This window comes from Schistocerca piceifrons, chromosome 8 (genome assembly GCF_021461385.2).
Source record: "Schistocerca piceifrons isolate TAMUIC-IGC-003096 chromosome 8, iqSchPice1.1, whole genome shotgun sequence".
Classification (NCBI taxonomy): Eukaryota; Metazoa; Arthropoda; class Insecta; order Orthoptera; family Acrididae; genus Schistocerca; species Schistocerca piceifrons.
In genome coordinates, this window is record NC_060145.1 from 417,295,986 (window position 1) to 417,312,389 (window position 16,404).

A 16,404-nucleotide genomic window follows, 5' to 3' on the forward strand; every position below is an offset into this window, starting at 1 on the left:
AAAAAAAGTTTAGGAAAATTATAAGAGCAGTGCATTTTTACAACATGCCTAGAAAAGTAATAATAATTTGAAATCCATGTGATGCTGCCAGTAAGGATGAATTTTGTAGTCACATGATCATTGTCTGAAAGCCAAGGCATCCATAGTTTGGCACAAGGGTTCAATTCATAGTGACAATCTGCTGAAGTAGGGCTACACAGTTGCGACAGACTTGCACGGACTGGAACTCCGATAAACAGGTATTTCACAGGGGTAGTGTTGGAGACATGACACTTGTCTAAATTCATTTATTTATACTTTTTGTGGATGACTCTGTGTGCACTACTATTGTATGAAAAACAATAGACTATCTTTACTGAATGTGTCCATTATTATCCCCATCCTCCTGTTTTCCAAACAGTCAAAAATTGTTAAGAGAAGAAAAAATTATCATCACTGGTTCTGAAAACTGAAGCAGCTAATGAAAGGAAGAAGGCACAAAATATATCAGTGAAAGAGTTTATGTTTTTTGACAGCTGTATCTTAGTGGAGTTTCAATATATCTGCTGGTTGCTAAACAATATGAAGAAAATACAGAGCATATTATTGGTGATGAGAAACTTCATTCTCCAGTCTGCTGGGAAATAGTTTGGTGGTGTTACAAGTTTGGCTAGCACTGTGGCACATAGTTGTAGCTCTTCAATCAACTCAAATTATGTTCACACTACTACTGAACATGGAAGGACCACAACTGTCAAATTTTTAGAAAGTAAACTGCAATGTTCTTCTGAAACCAACTGCAAGTCAACACATTACAATTGGTTACATGAAGCACAAGTTTCAAATTTAAGTATTAATAACTAATTTTAAATAAGCTTGCAACACATCCTTCAGTCCTGTAAAGCCCCTGCCCCCAGTTTGCTAGCCTCTGGCCCACACTCACTTCCACCCTTACTTCTATCCCCATTCCACTCATCCTACAGTCATGTTCTTCCCTACACAGTCTCCCTCTTCCTCAGTCCTGTAGGTTACGCTACCCCCCCCCCCCCCCCCCCCGCCTGCGGCAGAATGAGCTCATCTGTGCCACATTCCTAGCTCCTGCAACCCTTTCCCTCTTAACCCACTCCAACTGACAAACATCTTGCACCAGCAGGGCTGCAGTGTTTGCACAACATAGTTGGTTGTGATAATGTAGCCGTACAAGTGTCTGTGTATTCTGTTAGCTCTGAAGCAGTATTTGGCTGAAGGTCAGCAAACATCTATTTTGTTTTGACAACTCGTCTCTACTTTAGCGTCATTTGTTATCTTTACTCTTCTATTACTTGTATTCCCCTGAGAATTTTTCATTGCCACATAAAAATTGCAAGTTTCTCTTTCTTTTTCCTTGCAACTGGTTGTAAGTCAACACATTACAACTGGCCGTGCATTTCCTGTTGCACATTTCACAAGTTTATTGCAACTTCGCTGCAATAATTGTAAAAAAAGATCACTTTACATTTTTATTAAACTGCCACCAGAAACAACAAACAATTGTACAAAAGAGATATTTCAAATAAATTAAGGACAGTAACATTACAGACTGGCACACGAGTTTTACAGCATTCAAAAATCCATAGGACCAAATTTCCTTCACTTAGAAAATCCTTCTTTCAAGTACATGGAATGATCACTTCTCATAAGTTAACACAGATGTCTAGAAGTAACTCCTGTCTTCAATTCTTGCTTATCACAACAACACACTGAATTAAGTTCATGAGAGTACATTTTTGTGCTATAGATATCACTTTCAAAAAGTTTGTATGAGATAACCATCTCCACTTTTAAATAATTTTTTATCACATCACTGTTTTTTCTGTTAAATGTGTATGAAGACCAGGTACCATAAATTTACATTAGAGTACAGTTTGAGTAGCACAGCTCATGAAAAAAAGTACAAAATAGTACATTTGTATTAGCATAGAAAAGGTGAATGGTTGATGGCTAGACAGCAACTGTGTCACATTTTAGTACGCAAACATCTGTAGCTCTAGCTCGACAAATTGCCAAGTACACCAATTTAGGAGGTTAGAGTTACAAACATTATTAGTCAGCTAATTTACCTCACAGTAGCAATTAAAGCTCGATTGTGCTATGCTTGCCCATTTTGTATTTTTGAATTTATTAAGAAAAGAGTTAATATTTAATTTCATGTAAAATACAGTGCTGTCATTTCCCTTGCTGTAGTGGTTAGTATGAAACAGTTAAGACTGGTCCCATTTCCCTATTTCACAGTATAAGAATAAATAAAGCAATTTAAGAACCACCTCTGGTAATTTAATTAACAAGGGATTTACAACTTCTTCCCTTTGATAAGTTTGCTCTGCTGTGTGGTCACACCTGCGTTACAGATACTTTTGACACAGGAATCTGATTTCTTGAAAGCTTTGTTTTTGCACCAGTTTATCAGTCACTTTCATTGCATTCACAAACATTTACAAAATGACTCTCTTCTTGTCACATTTTAAAAATGATTTATGTCATATTAAAATAAGAATATTTTTGTCATGATAATTTAAATTCAAGACTTTTAATAGCAACAATGTTATAAGGTAAATAACAACACTAGAAAGTGGCTGACAAAATGTTTTATGTTTCAAAAGAAAATCAGTGTTCAAACTAAAATACATGTCATATATAGACAAAACAGTCTTAAAACACATATTGAAAAGAGCGACTCATAAGAAAAAACAATAATGCAGAAAATTTTGAAACTGTTAGACTGTCTTCTGTCCAATAACAAGGCATACTTGACAGTGCTCCACATAGTAGTTGAAAAAAGGATACAATTGAAAGCGAGTACAGAAAATGTCCCTCCAGAAAGCATTATGGACATTTGATGATTGGAAATGTAAACTCCTATGAGAATAAAAAGTATTTCATTGTTGAGCATCTCATTTAATGGCTTTTCCTCATCAAAAGTGTTGCACACATTTTGAAACCGAATCATCCTTTAGCTTTATACATGAACATTGCACAGTGTTTTGTTAATGACTTTTCATCACCAATCTACGCAAATAAGCAACTGACTATTATTGAAAGAGACCCTTGGAGTCCTATATATTATTAATCTTCACTACTTAAATTCTTCATTACTTAAATAAGCACAACCTATGGGATGTTTTAAATTATTCTTTGGTAAAATTGGAGGTAATTTCTGCAAATCAAAAATATACACACCCTTTTGCTGTTAAACTGCAATCTTTCATTGAAATTCAATTCAAACTGAGATCACAGTTTTGCAAAGTTATACACACTAGCATGGATACTGCATCAGACTACATCCCATAGAGGAGATGCTATTTAAAACACAGCAATAATTCTTACCCTCTACAGCTCTGCGTCTATACTAAAATACATTATTTTTCAACAGTTACATAACCCCTTTACAGGCTACAACATAAACTTTAAAATATTCAACATTAAAGCTATGCAAACAGTAAAACATGTACAATATAAAAAAGTGCCTACTCTCTGGTTTATGATGCCTGTTAAAGCCTGTGATTTGCCTCTGAAGTACATAAAATATTTTGATTGGTGTTTTTTTCTGCTTCATAAGGTCACTTTCTCAGTACATTGGCAGATGATGTGTGTGTTTCCATTTAGTTGAACATCAACTCTTGCCTCATGATAGATCCCATAACACACTCAGAATTGTACACTTCTGGAACCAAATGAAAAGAAGCAATAAATAGCAAATCATTGTAGAATCTTGGACATGTGGTTTGTCTAATGCAACTAAATGAAAAGCTGGTTGCATTGTGCATATACGCCCCTCTCTCTCTCTCTCTCTCTCTCTCTCTCTCTCTCTTTTTATTTTTTTTTTTTTTAACCACCTTCGTTGGCCTGCAACATGTTTATTTTAGTATTTAGTGTGATTCCACAATGATATTACAAACTTTCAGAGGTGATGGATAAGGGTAACTCTATCCATATGAGGTAAGGGACACTGGTCTGAAAACAACCAAGTCAAAAGTTATAAGTGAAAATGGTTCTCATACCTCCAACAGTGGAATACATGTACAGACTGTAGGCTGAGCAACTTTCGGAGGCAGTAGTATGGACCAATGCAAGAAAAAAAGTGTCTAGTAAACAGGGGCTCTAAATGCATATCTTAAGAGCTATGGCCACTTGTTCAACTCCGATACTGTGAAACACATCTTTTCTACTGCAAGCACTTTTTTTTGTGGGGAGGGGCAGGAGGGGGGGGGAGACAGTATGGATAAAAATAATAAAAAAAAGTCCAGTAAATATGGGTCCTGAAGTGCATACATCGAGAGCTATGAGCACTTGGTCAGTAAAGATATGTGTTTCACTGAAGCAAAGATGAACAAGCATACACAGCTAAGGTGTGCATTTTGGAGCCCATATTTAATGGACCTTTTTTCTTGTTTTGGTACATTCTATCTACTGTAGAGCCCGTGTTTGCTAGACTTTTTTCTTGTTTTGACCATGCTGACACCTCTACTAGTTGCCTGCCCTACAGTCTTATCGACAACAGTACTGGTGCACTTATTCCACCATCATGAGGTACCAGAACAATTTTCGCCTGTAATTTTCAACATGTTTATTTCCGGAACAGAGTCCCTAATCCTCAAATTGATACATCAACCTTGAAAATTTGTATCATCATCACGCAGTCACCCTGTATAATAACTTTGTTATGCAATAATTACAGATTTGTTACTAAATTATTGTTATTTGGTATTTTCTTGATGTTAGGTGAGAAACAAATTTTTGTAGCACAAAAAACTGTAGTGTAATAGCAAATCTGTTGTTATTATATAACAGAATTATTACGTACAAAAACAAACATGTATTACAGGCCCCTGATGATGCTTTACAAATACAAATAAGCATAACGTGTACAATAGTATACAAACAATCTTTGATTTTTTTGCATTAAAGGATAAGCACAGATGCAGCTAAGGAATGGTGGTAAGTTCCTATGGGACCAAACTGCTGAGGTCATCGGTCCCTAGGCTTACACACTACTTAATCTAACTTAAACTACCCTATGCTAAGAACAACACACACACCATGCCCGAGGGAGGACTCAAACCCCTGCGTCAGGGGGAGCCATGCGAACTGTGGCAATGCACCTCAGACGTGCGGCTACCCCGTGGGGAGACTAAGGAATGCCAAAAAACATAAAAAGCTGGAAATACTATGTGAAAATTTATAAAGAAATATGCAAGAAAGTGATATATAAAAACAAAGATGATGTGACTTACCATACGAAAGCGCTGGCAGGTCGATAGAAACACATTCCCCCTAAGGTAAGTCTTTCCGCTGCCGGGATTGGAATGACTCCTTACCCTCACCCTTAAAACCCACTTCCTTCCGTCTTTCCCTCTCCTTCCCTCTTTCCTGATGAGGCAACAGTTTGTTGCGAAAGCTTGAATTTTGTGTGTATGTTTGTGTTTGTTTGTGTGTCTATATGTAAAATTCAAGCTTTCGCAACAAACTGTTGCCTCATCAGGAAAGAGGGAAGGAGAGGGAAAGACGAAAGGAAGTGGGTTTTAAGGGAGAGGGTAAGGAGTCATTCCAATCCCGGGAGCGGAAAGACTTACCTTAGGGGGGAAAAAAGGACAGGTATACACACGCACATATCCATCCACACATACAGACACAAGCAGACATATTTAAAGACAAAGAGTTTGGGCAGAGATGTCAGTCGAGGCAGAAGTGTAGAGGCAAAGAAGTTGTTGAAAGACAGGTGAGGTATGGGTGGCGGCAACTTGAAATTAGCGGAGATTGAGGCCCGGCGGATGACGAGAAGAGAGGATATACTGAAGGGCAAGTTCCCATCTCCGGAGTTCGGATAGGTTGGTGTTGGTGGAAAGTATCCAGATAACCCGGACGGTGTAACACTGTGCCAAGATGTGCTGGCTGTGCACCAAGGCATGTTTGGCCACAGGGTGATCCTCATTACCAACAAACATTGTCTGCCTGTGTCCATTCATGCGAATGGACAGTTTGTTGCTGGTCATTCCCACATAGAATGCATCACAGTGTAGGCACGTCAGTTGATAAATCACGTGGGTGCTTTCACACGTGGCTCTGCCTTTGATCGTGTACACCTTCCGGGTTACAGGACTGGAGTAGGTGGTGGTGGGAGGGTGCATGGGACAGGTTTTGCACCGGGGGCGGTTACAAGGATAGGAGCCAGAGGGTAGGGAAAGGTGGTTTGGGGATTTCATAGGGATGAACTAACAGGTTACGAAGGTTAGGTGGACGGCGGAAAGACACTCTTGGCGGAGTGGGGAGGATTTCATGAAGGATGGATCTCATTTCAGGGCAGGATTTGAGGAAGTCGTATCCCTGCTGGAGAGCCACATTCAGAGTCTGGTCCAGTCCCGGAAAGTACTCTGTCACAAGTGGGGCACTTTTGTGGTTCTTCTGTGGGGGATTCTGGGTTTGAGGGGACGAGGAAGTGGCTCTGGTTATTTGCTTCTGTACCAGGTCGGGAGGGTAGTTGCGGGATGCGCGACCTGGTACAGAAGCAAATAACCAGAGCCACTTCCTCGTCCCCTCAAACCCAGAATCCCCCACAGAAGAACCACAAAAGTGCCCCACTTGTGGCAGGGTACTTTCCGGGACTGGACCAGACTCTGAATGTGGCTCTCCAGCAGGGATACGACTTCCTCAAATCCTGCCCTGAAATTAGATCCATCCTTCATGAAATCCTCCCCACTCCGCCAAGAGTGTCTTTCCGCCGCCCACCTAACCTTCGTAACCTGTTAGTTCATCCCTATGAAATCACCAAACCACCTTCCCTACCCTCTGGCTCCTATCCTTGTAACCGCCCCCGATGCAAAACCTGTCCCATGCACCCTTCCACCACCACCTACTCCAGTCCTGTAACCCGGAAGGTGTACACGATCAAAGGCAGAGCCACGTGTGAAAGAACCCACGTGATTTATCAACTGACCTGCCTACACTGTGATGCATTCTATGTGGGAATGACCAGCAACAAACTGTCCATTCGCATGAATGGACACAGGCAGACAATGTTTGTTGGTAATGAGGATCCCCCTGTGGCCAAACATGCCTTGGTGCACAGCCAGCACATCTTGGCACAGTGTTACACCGTCCGGGTTATCTGGATACTTTCCACCAACACCAACCTATCCGAACTCCGGAGATGGGAACTTGCCCTTCAGTATATCCTCTCTTCTCGTCATCCGCCGGGCCTCAATCTCCGCTAATTTCAAGTTGCCGCCACCCATACCTCACCTGTCTTTCAACAACTTCTTTGCCTCTACACTTCTGCCTCGACTGACATCTCTGCCCAAACTCTTTGTCTTTAAATATGTCTGCTTGTGTCTGTATGTGTGGATGGATATGTGCATGTGTATACCTGTCCTTTTTTCCCCTCTAAGGTAAGTCTTTCTGCTCCCGGGATTGGAATGACTCCTTACCCTCTCCCTTAAAACCCACTTCCTTTCGTCTTCCCCTCTCCTTCCCTCTTTCCTGATGAGGCAACAGTTTGTTGCGAAAGATTGAATTTTGTGTGTATGTTTGTGTTTGTTTGTGTGTCTATCGACCTGCCAGCGCTTTCGTTCGGTAAGTCACCTCATCTTTGTTTTTATATATAATTTTTCCCACGTGGAATGTTTCCTTCTTTTATATATATAAAGGGGATGGGCACAGTACTAATATGTTCAACATCATTAAAGCATTACAGTCAAAAATTTTTCTAAGACACGGTCATTGTTGCTAACGTACTATACACGAGCGGCATTTTACCTGCAAGTTTAAAAGTAAGTGTTCATTTCATGGACAACAAAAGTATTACAGTAGTATGTGTACCTGAAGAAAACTGATGAGGAGTTGTGCAATAGCAAAATAAAGTCTACAATTTTATACCCAATTTCAAATCATCACTTTGACATTTCTGTTCACGTCTGCATTTTGCAGAGCAAATAGAAATAATGAGCAGGGATTTTCATGTTATCACACTTGTGATGGTTGCTTCCATCTTTGTGTTGTTCACCACGGGTGACAAAAAGAAAGGAGACAAATATGACACAAACAAGGAGAGTAATACTGTTTCATGTACAGACAGACAAAAAAACAGACAAAGTAATGAAGATTACAGTTTAACAAACACGCTATAATAACGCTGTTAAGAAAGTAGGCACAAGCTAGGATGGGTAGGAAAACAAAGAGTGTTCTATTCAAAGGAACCAGCAAGTCTGAAAATTAAATTTGTATGGTTAGACAGTGCCTTAACAACTGTACGATATCATATGTGTAAGGAATAAGGGTGGCAGGAGGGGGAAGGTATGAGGGGAAGACATACAATTCTAGTAAGCATATAGATTTGTTTGCAACATTTATTGGGTTGGTGCACAAGTTCATTACCTTTTTCCATAAGTTTAATAAACACAACACATACACAAAACAGAAACCTTAGTCATCAATAATACATTCTCTCTCACTATTTAGAACAGTCTGCCAATGGTGGGGTAAGTTTCTGATTCTAGACTGTAGAAATCACATGGTTTTGAGGCAAAGAACTCATTTCGCCATGTTCAGAAGTTATTTTTCACTTGGAAAGGAAGTTTCTTTAAGGTTGTTTAATAGAGTGTGGAAAAGTTAAAAATCTGAGGGTGCAAGATCAGATGAATAAGGTGCATGCAGAATGACTTCCCAAACAATCTCCTGTACAGTATTTTTTGTCAGTATAGCAGAATGTGAGCGAGAGTTATCGTGGAGTGTCATCACTTCACATAGTCTTCCTGGTCTTTCTTGGACTGCGTCTATAAGATGTCTCTGTTGTTAACAATAAATGTCAGCCTTGATGGTTATACCCTGGGGAAGCAATTCATAGTACATCACACTGTCACCGTTCCACCAGATGCATAACATTATCTTCCATGGATGCATGCAGGTCTTTGCACAGGAAGTTGCTGGTAGTCAGGAGTGGTCAGTGTTCCTCACGAGCCAAATGATGACGAGCAAGCAGAGATGTACATATGGCCACCCACTCATTTCTATGATTTTGGCTTAGAGCATGTGGTACCCATACACTCAATGTATGAACCTTCCCTAATGCATGGGAATGTTGTACAATGGTGGTATGACCACAGTTCATCACATTTCCAGTTCTCTTGTACACTGATGTGGATCATTGTGCATTAATGTGTTTCAACAATCTTCAACAAACCCCGAAGGTCTTTCTGAATGTGGAGAGTCACTAATGTCACAATGATCCTCCTTAAAATGAGAAAACCATTTTCTTGCCATGCTCTGTGCGATGGCATTATCCCCATACACAGTGCAAATGTTACCCTCTACTGAAATCATGTCGTAAATGTTCCTATTTCTCCATTTGGCACTTTATTTTCTAGCATCTGCAGCTCCACTCACTATCTCCAAATGACAAAATGACAAATGTAAATTCAAACAGTAATGGTGAACTACAAGTAAAAAATTACAATTGATAAATAAACCCGTACCAACCAGAACACTAACATGCAAAACAAAAATGCTACAAACTAAGCAACAACCTAATATCATGAAGTCAAACATGATAATATATGTAGGAAAAGAGAGAAGGCTACTTACCATACAGAAGACATGTTTTGCAGACAGGCACAATTAAAAGACATTTACAGAATTCATTTTGATCTGAGCTGCCGGAATTGGCAGTCATGTGCATGTGAGCTGTGCTTGCTTGTGCATATGAATGCTGTGTGTTTCTCTTTTGCTGATGACGGCTGTGGCTGAAAACTATGTGTAGTCTGCAACTTAAAGTGTTTTCTGTCTAGTTTGTAGCAATCTCTCTTTTCCTACATACATTATTGGATGTTATATATTATTTTGGAAATCTATGTTTTTCTATGTTAACATTGCTATGTGGGTTTCCATTGTATGATATATGCGGTCTTTAAGTTAAAAATAGAATATGTAATACTTTAATTAAGTAAATGTAGTTAGACAATTCACTTAACTTTCCAACATTGAAAATGTGGCCAGTTAAATGAAAGATTCTTTAATTACTAAGTGAGTACATTTCTTTCATGAGCTACAGTGAAGCAGAAAAGGGAAGCAAATAGTTCAAGGTGTGAACATGGCATGTTGCTCACTCAGCTTCCCCATTAACTAAAAAGCTTTTGAAATAAGTAACTCTCTTATTTGTTGTAATACTCACTAAAAATATCCTTTAACAAGTGAACTGTGATCCATAACTCCCCAATGACTATTCAGCTCAGCCCCTTTGTTCCCTGCATTGTTTAAACTGCTTACTTACACATCTATCTTGTGACCAAAAATATTTACACACATACCTACAATAATAAATTTTTTCACTGATGCCTCCATGTGCATTCTATTAGGGCTCTGTAAACAATTTGCCTTGGAGTCTATACTCTCAGTGGCAAATACTGATTAAGTTGCCAAAGACGTCTTGGGAGATGGAGGCTCTTTCTTTACAGACCACAACAACAACAACAAAATTGTTCAGCCCATTGATATTCAGATTAAATAAGAACAATAATTAGGCTGTTTATAATTGGTCAATTTTGTTGTGAAATTGTTTTCCTCTCAAGTATGTAGTGCAAATGGTTTGTTGCTACTTGATATGACTAATTCCCTTCCCTGAATGTTTAATGAGAAGAGAGCAAGTAGGAGGCCAACTATCCGCCAAAATTCTCTCATGTGACAAGAGCTACAAACGGGAAGAGGATCTCACATTATCTCCCCCAAAACCAGAGAGAACTGTGAACACTGTGGAAACTATTATATGCTGGTCCCCAACTGGTCACTACATGTAATTTCAAAAGAATACCATACCATAATTTATCATTTATCATCGTTTAGGAATCCACAAATTACAAGGCCAAGGACTGTTAACAGTGTGGTAATGAATTTAAATTTAATAGTCTGAAACTGTGAATTAATAAAATAAACAATAAATAACAGGATTAGATGAAGAATGAGGCATGCCAGAAAAGAGGTGGAAATATGTGTATATATTCAATATTTGTAATTTTTGTGTTTTATGTAATGTTACTAAAAATGATGCTATATCTGAAAAGATATAGTATGTAATCATAACAGAATAGAGCTGAACCACTCTGCCTTACTTTTGAGGGTATGGTTGTAAGAGAAAATGGATTGCAGTTTATATGTCTGTCAAAGGCTCAGCACCTAAATTATAGGTTGCGTCGTTTCCTTGGCTCCTTATTTGCATCCCATCCAGGACTTTCTTGCATCATATTAATAATAAGGTTTGTTAAATAGGTTGGGTTTACACACCTTTAGCAAAGATTTTTCAGCCATTGCACTATGGGGGAAAAAAAAGTTGTGAGACTGCACCAAAGTAGCAAATTCTAATTCTTCACTCCATACGGACCCCACCCCTTCCTTCAAAGTAGAGATTGCTAATGCACACCTGTACTTTCGACAGGATGAGAAGTGGTGGCTTACAGCTACTGATCATCATACTTTGTGCCAATGACCAAGGTTAAATTCCAAACTTCTCCATTGTCCCTAATGGTGTGAGGTCATGTGACACTGTTGCTGATGATCTGCTAGCCAGCAGGGGATATTTCACTGAATTTACTCCTTGGTGCTACTGGAGAGAAATAGACTGTGTGTCAGTGCCAGGTTCACCCTCCCTTCCCTTCACCCATAATAACGAAAACATAGCACTACACTGTATGAGAACCCATCACAGTTATCCAAATTACACAAACAAACATCTGACATTTCATAAAAGGTCAGAAAAATGCAATCTTCACTGGGTCCTTGCCCAGAATAGCAATATAAGGCTCTTGTATCTACCACCAACACTCATTTTACTAAGAACATTCTGTAATATGTGACTACAAGGTTCCATATACATTAATTTTTCTTTGAAATACACCATATACAGATCAATAGAGAGACTTGACATTGCACTGAGAAAACACTCACCATAACCAGAGGGAAAACACTGCAGGAGAAGATGCATATCATGTTTCACCGAAATTATAACAAAACGTCGACCATCCTGTCGTGCTTCTAGGGCATAGTTTCGCAAGGCCTTCCGTCTCTTCTCCACTGTTCCGCCAGCACATTCAATCATTTCAGCGAGAGCTGATGGAGACGGGTTGATGCCAGGAGTCATAAAAAAAGTTATGCCCTGTTAAATAAAACAGTTATTAAATATCACATAATAGATGTTCACTTACATAAAAAAAAACCTAGCTGAGCACTCGGCGTTGCCTGGGTATTTATTTATTCAAATCTCCTATTAGTTCATCTTTTCCTGCCCCTTCTCTCTGTCCATCTCCTCACCCTTCTTCCTCATCCACCTACCCACTACCCCTCTCCATCTTGTACCTGCCTCCGACACTTCTCCCTCCTCCCCTTCTCTCTAATCTTCCCCTTCACTTCTTTCTGTCCATCTCCTGCCAACGCTATCTGTCAATCTCCTGCCACCTCTCTCTGCCCATCTCCTCCTACCACACCTACCTGTCCACCTCCCCCCTCTCCGTCAACTCATCCTCCCACGTCTATCTGTCAATCTCCTCCTCCCCCATCTCTATGCTCATATCCTCTTCCACCATCTCTCTTGTCCTCTCTCTGACCATCTTCTCCTCCCATCTGTCCATCTCTGCCTTCCCCTTCTATCTGTCTGTCCATTCCCTCCCTGTCCTCTCACTCTCAATCTCCCCCCCTCCCGCCTCACTGCCCCATGTCTCTTTGCTCAGATGTGCCCTTACACACATATAGCACCTGGAATGCATTCCAATACTACCCATCTGGCACAAGTCTGTTGTAGATTTCATGCACACTACAGACAACAACAGCTGCTACTGAGAGAGATGGCTACCTCGCCTTAATCACCAATTGCAGAGTTCAACACCACTATCTTTTTCCGTCGCTGATCGGTGGACCTGGAGGTCTTCGGTCCCACCAAGATCAGGACAACAGCGTTCCTGACATTCAGGTGGACTCAATGGGGCTTACCAAGATGGCAGGTCAATATCACTGAAATTCATGGCTACACAGTAACCGCCATCACGGTGCAATGGATGAGAAGAAGGGTGGTGAGCAGGACGGGACAGAGCACCTCACCTCACAACTTGGCGTGTGTAAGTTCAATACACACGCTGCTGTCACTCACTGCTGCAGCATTGTGGTACAGCCACAGCCAGGTCCACTGCAAGTGGCAAACTGCCAGTGCAGCAGAGGCTGGAATGATGTGCGAGATGTTAGCTGCTGTGAGCAAGTTGAATGGCACTTACGTTGCAATTTCTCAGCAGGCACTGACAGACGATCCCAATCACAAGTCAAGATGCTACCTGCATTTTTATGGAAATAAAAAACTAATTCTGAACCTTCTTTCACTGCGCCTACGAATATGACGGGTCACTAACATACTTCTGTGGAAGTGGGAGAGTGCCCTCCCAATAGTAGCTTTCTGCAAAATTGGTGTCAGGACGTGGTTGTCTTTCTGATCTACATCAGAAGGCTGTATGAGTATTTCATACAGAGTCACACCAGCAGTTACAATAATCATGGAGTGAATCACTGAAAAGCTTTGTTTCTCACCCAAGTTCGTTTTGGTGTATCCATGTCCAGAATAAGAGACAGTGATTTCTGGGTTACTTTTTGCAATGCTTAGTATCTCAATTTAAGGGGAGTTACAGTACAATGTATTTTGTAACAGTACATTGTAAAATTTGTCGAGGCACAGAGTGCCTTTTCATAGGTTTATTCCTGTAATATATTCCACTGGCAGTATGGTCATGCAAAAGATAACTTTTTTAAGTGTCAATGAGACAAAGTAATAAGTAAATTTTTATATTCATTATAGTGTATATTGTGTGTGGTGTGTAAGGCTTATTTTGATAGAAAAGGAAGCTGCAAAAATATGGCACAAATGCGAGCAACTACTACAGCAGACACAATATCTGCTCTGGCAGAACAGGTTACATTATTAAAGAAAGAGGACAAGCAGATGGCACAGCAGTTACATAACCTAATGGGAGATCCTTCACAGTCAGGTCCCAGTCAAGTTAAATCAATACTGGCAGTACCTTCCACATTTGTGGACCCTATGGTCGCTAGTCTTATTTTTCCCTTTTTCTGGGAAAACATCAGAGGATGGCTCTATTTTTATTCAGAATGTGTTACCCACAGCCAGCTTGTGCTACTAGTCTGAACAAACATCATTGCAGATGGCCAAATTGCACTTTCTGGGTGAGGTTAAGATGTACATCATGTACCATGAGGTTTCAAGTAAAGTAACCACATTTACAGAGTTGGCAAATGGCTTACAGCAACTGTACAGGAAACAAAATAGGGCACATTTCTTTTGAGAAAAGTAATTTTGAGACAACTGCCAAATGAGACCACCAAAGCATTATCGGACAGGATACGCAAGCTGAACATCCAAACTTACGAGTTTGCTAACAAACCGGACACTGAACCAGTTTTATTGAGAGAGGCTGAGGATAGGGCACTGGATCTGTTCCTAAAGGGGTTTCTCCAGAATTTTTTTGCGGTCTGAGAATGGAAAATCCACTAGATGTAGTAGCAGCACTGCAGGCAACCAATAAACTGCAAGAGATAGACAGTGCTACTGAGTCTTGGAATGATCAGGAAATGTTTCTGTTGAACAAAGAATGTTATCACTGCAGAAGAAAGGGTCATTTTAAAGCACAGATTTGCCAACCACAATGTTTGTCAATGGATTGGTCATAAGGCATAGGAGTCTAGGTCAAAGGAACAAGGTAACTACAATGGGAAAAAGAAATCATTAAATGACAATGGTAATCTTCCTTCCATTGAGAAGCATTCCCATTAATTGAGGTGTTTTCTGGAACAATGACTTAATGGCAATATATGGAAATCAAGATGCAAACATCAAATATTTGATGACATGTTTTCATTCATTTCAATCCCATGTACATTGACAAAATTTCATTCAAACAGAAATGACATATTGTTGTTTCAGAATAAATGACACGACACTGTTCTACGTACAACTTACATACTGATCTGAGCTGATAATACAGTACCACATTTAAGTTATTCTTCCATAAATCACTGTATAACATGAACAAGAAAATGACATTTTCCATATTTGACTATTAAACAGTCATCAAATCTAAAAGTAGCATAGTCAGACTGTGAAGCAAGAAAATATATTTTTATTCGGCAAACACAATTAGTTTTCAAAGCAACAGTACAGCGTAAAGGTGTTCCTGAAGGCATTATACCAACGAACATAACACACAATAATCCTCTTTAAAAACGTATTAATATAATCATCCACAAAATGAAAGAAATGCATTTATTCAATTATAGACATAAATACGACACAACACAGTCCTCAACAAAGATCTGCAGCAGTCTATGCATGGTTACTATTGATCATATGTCTGTTTTGCATCCTGAGCAGTCATTGTCTGCCACAGATGCACAAATGTCGACAATATTCTTTAGCATTTCTGCATTATTGTCTCAAAGGAACTTGAGTAGTGCGAAGATATCTTTCTTCTTTGCATCCATAATCCCAGGATGAGACTTCTTTGCCATCACCACGTCTGTTTTGTGCACTAGCAATGTACAACCTCGTTTCTTTCTTTGGTAAGGACTGAATGTTGCTGCACAAACAAGCGTGCTAGCGAGGACGTCGCACTATTATACACATATGTATAGAGAGGCAATTGAAATCCACAAACATCAATACAATTTTAATCGTAAAGAAGAAGGATTAAAACTGGATAAGATATGGCGGTCGACGTTGCATCAATCACGTGACAATCGATTGCCTGCAATCGAGAGAACAGACGATAGCCAGAGATAGCTGCACATCGACGCCACGTGATGTGTGGTCGCGCCCCCTATGATCTCTATATAAGCGGCGGCCCCAGCTCCTAGCAGCCAGTCGTCGACTCACCTCGGAAGACGTTCTCTGTAGTTGAGAACGAAACGTCAGGGAGAAGAAGTTCTACAGATCGACCACGGCAACTTAGCCCGGAAGAGTTTACTGATAAAGACGCCGGCCGTGAAAGCCTACATGGAATGATAATGTAATGGTTTGGAAGGAAATTGGTCTCAGAGAGAGCAGACCATGTCCCAAATTTCCATTGCAATTTTATGTGGTCTGTTGCTGTGTTTCCCTCTTTTGTCTGCTACTGTAAGACCAGTAGCATTCAGTGCCTTTAAAATTGTTTTCGGATGACTCTCGGTAACTTGCATGATACTTTGGAATTCGGATTTACAGACTACGGTGTTATTATTGTTGCATTTTAGATGGTATATATGGGTGGTGCTACAAATCTGAGCAGACCTAGCAGCATTTGATGCTCAAGATAGTGCTTTCTTTTCAGTTAAACTTAACATCAACGTATCTTGTGTGTTATTGTCACCTAAAGTCGA

The 16,404-nt window shown here is 39.9% G+C and overlaps 1 protein-coding gene across 1 annotated transcript in view; it reads right to left on the reverse strand.

The window, feature by feature from the left end:
* Positions 1-1,464: 1,464 nt before the first annotated feature.
* Positions 1,465-16,404, reverse strand: part of LOC124711240 (PAX-interacting protein 1-like) — a 175,783-nt gene continuing 160,843 nt past the window's right edge. Inside the window, exons 22-23 of the mRNA XM_047241200.1 lie at positions 11,944-12,151; positions 1,465-3,679 (exon numbers count right to left, since the gene is read on the reverse strand). Of these exons, the coding sequence (XP_047097156.1) occupies positions 3,618-3,679; positions 11,944-12,151 (270 nt within the window). The 3' untranslated portion in view covers positions 1,465-3,617. The remainder of the gene's footprint in view (positions 3,680-11,943; positions 12,152-16,404) is intronic.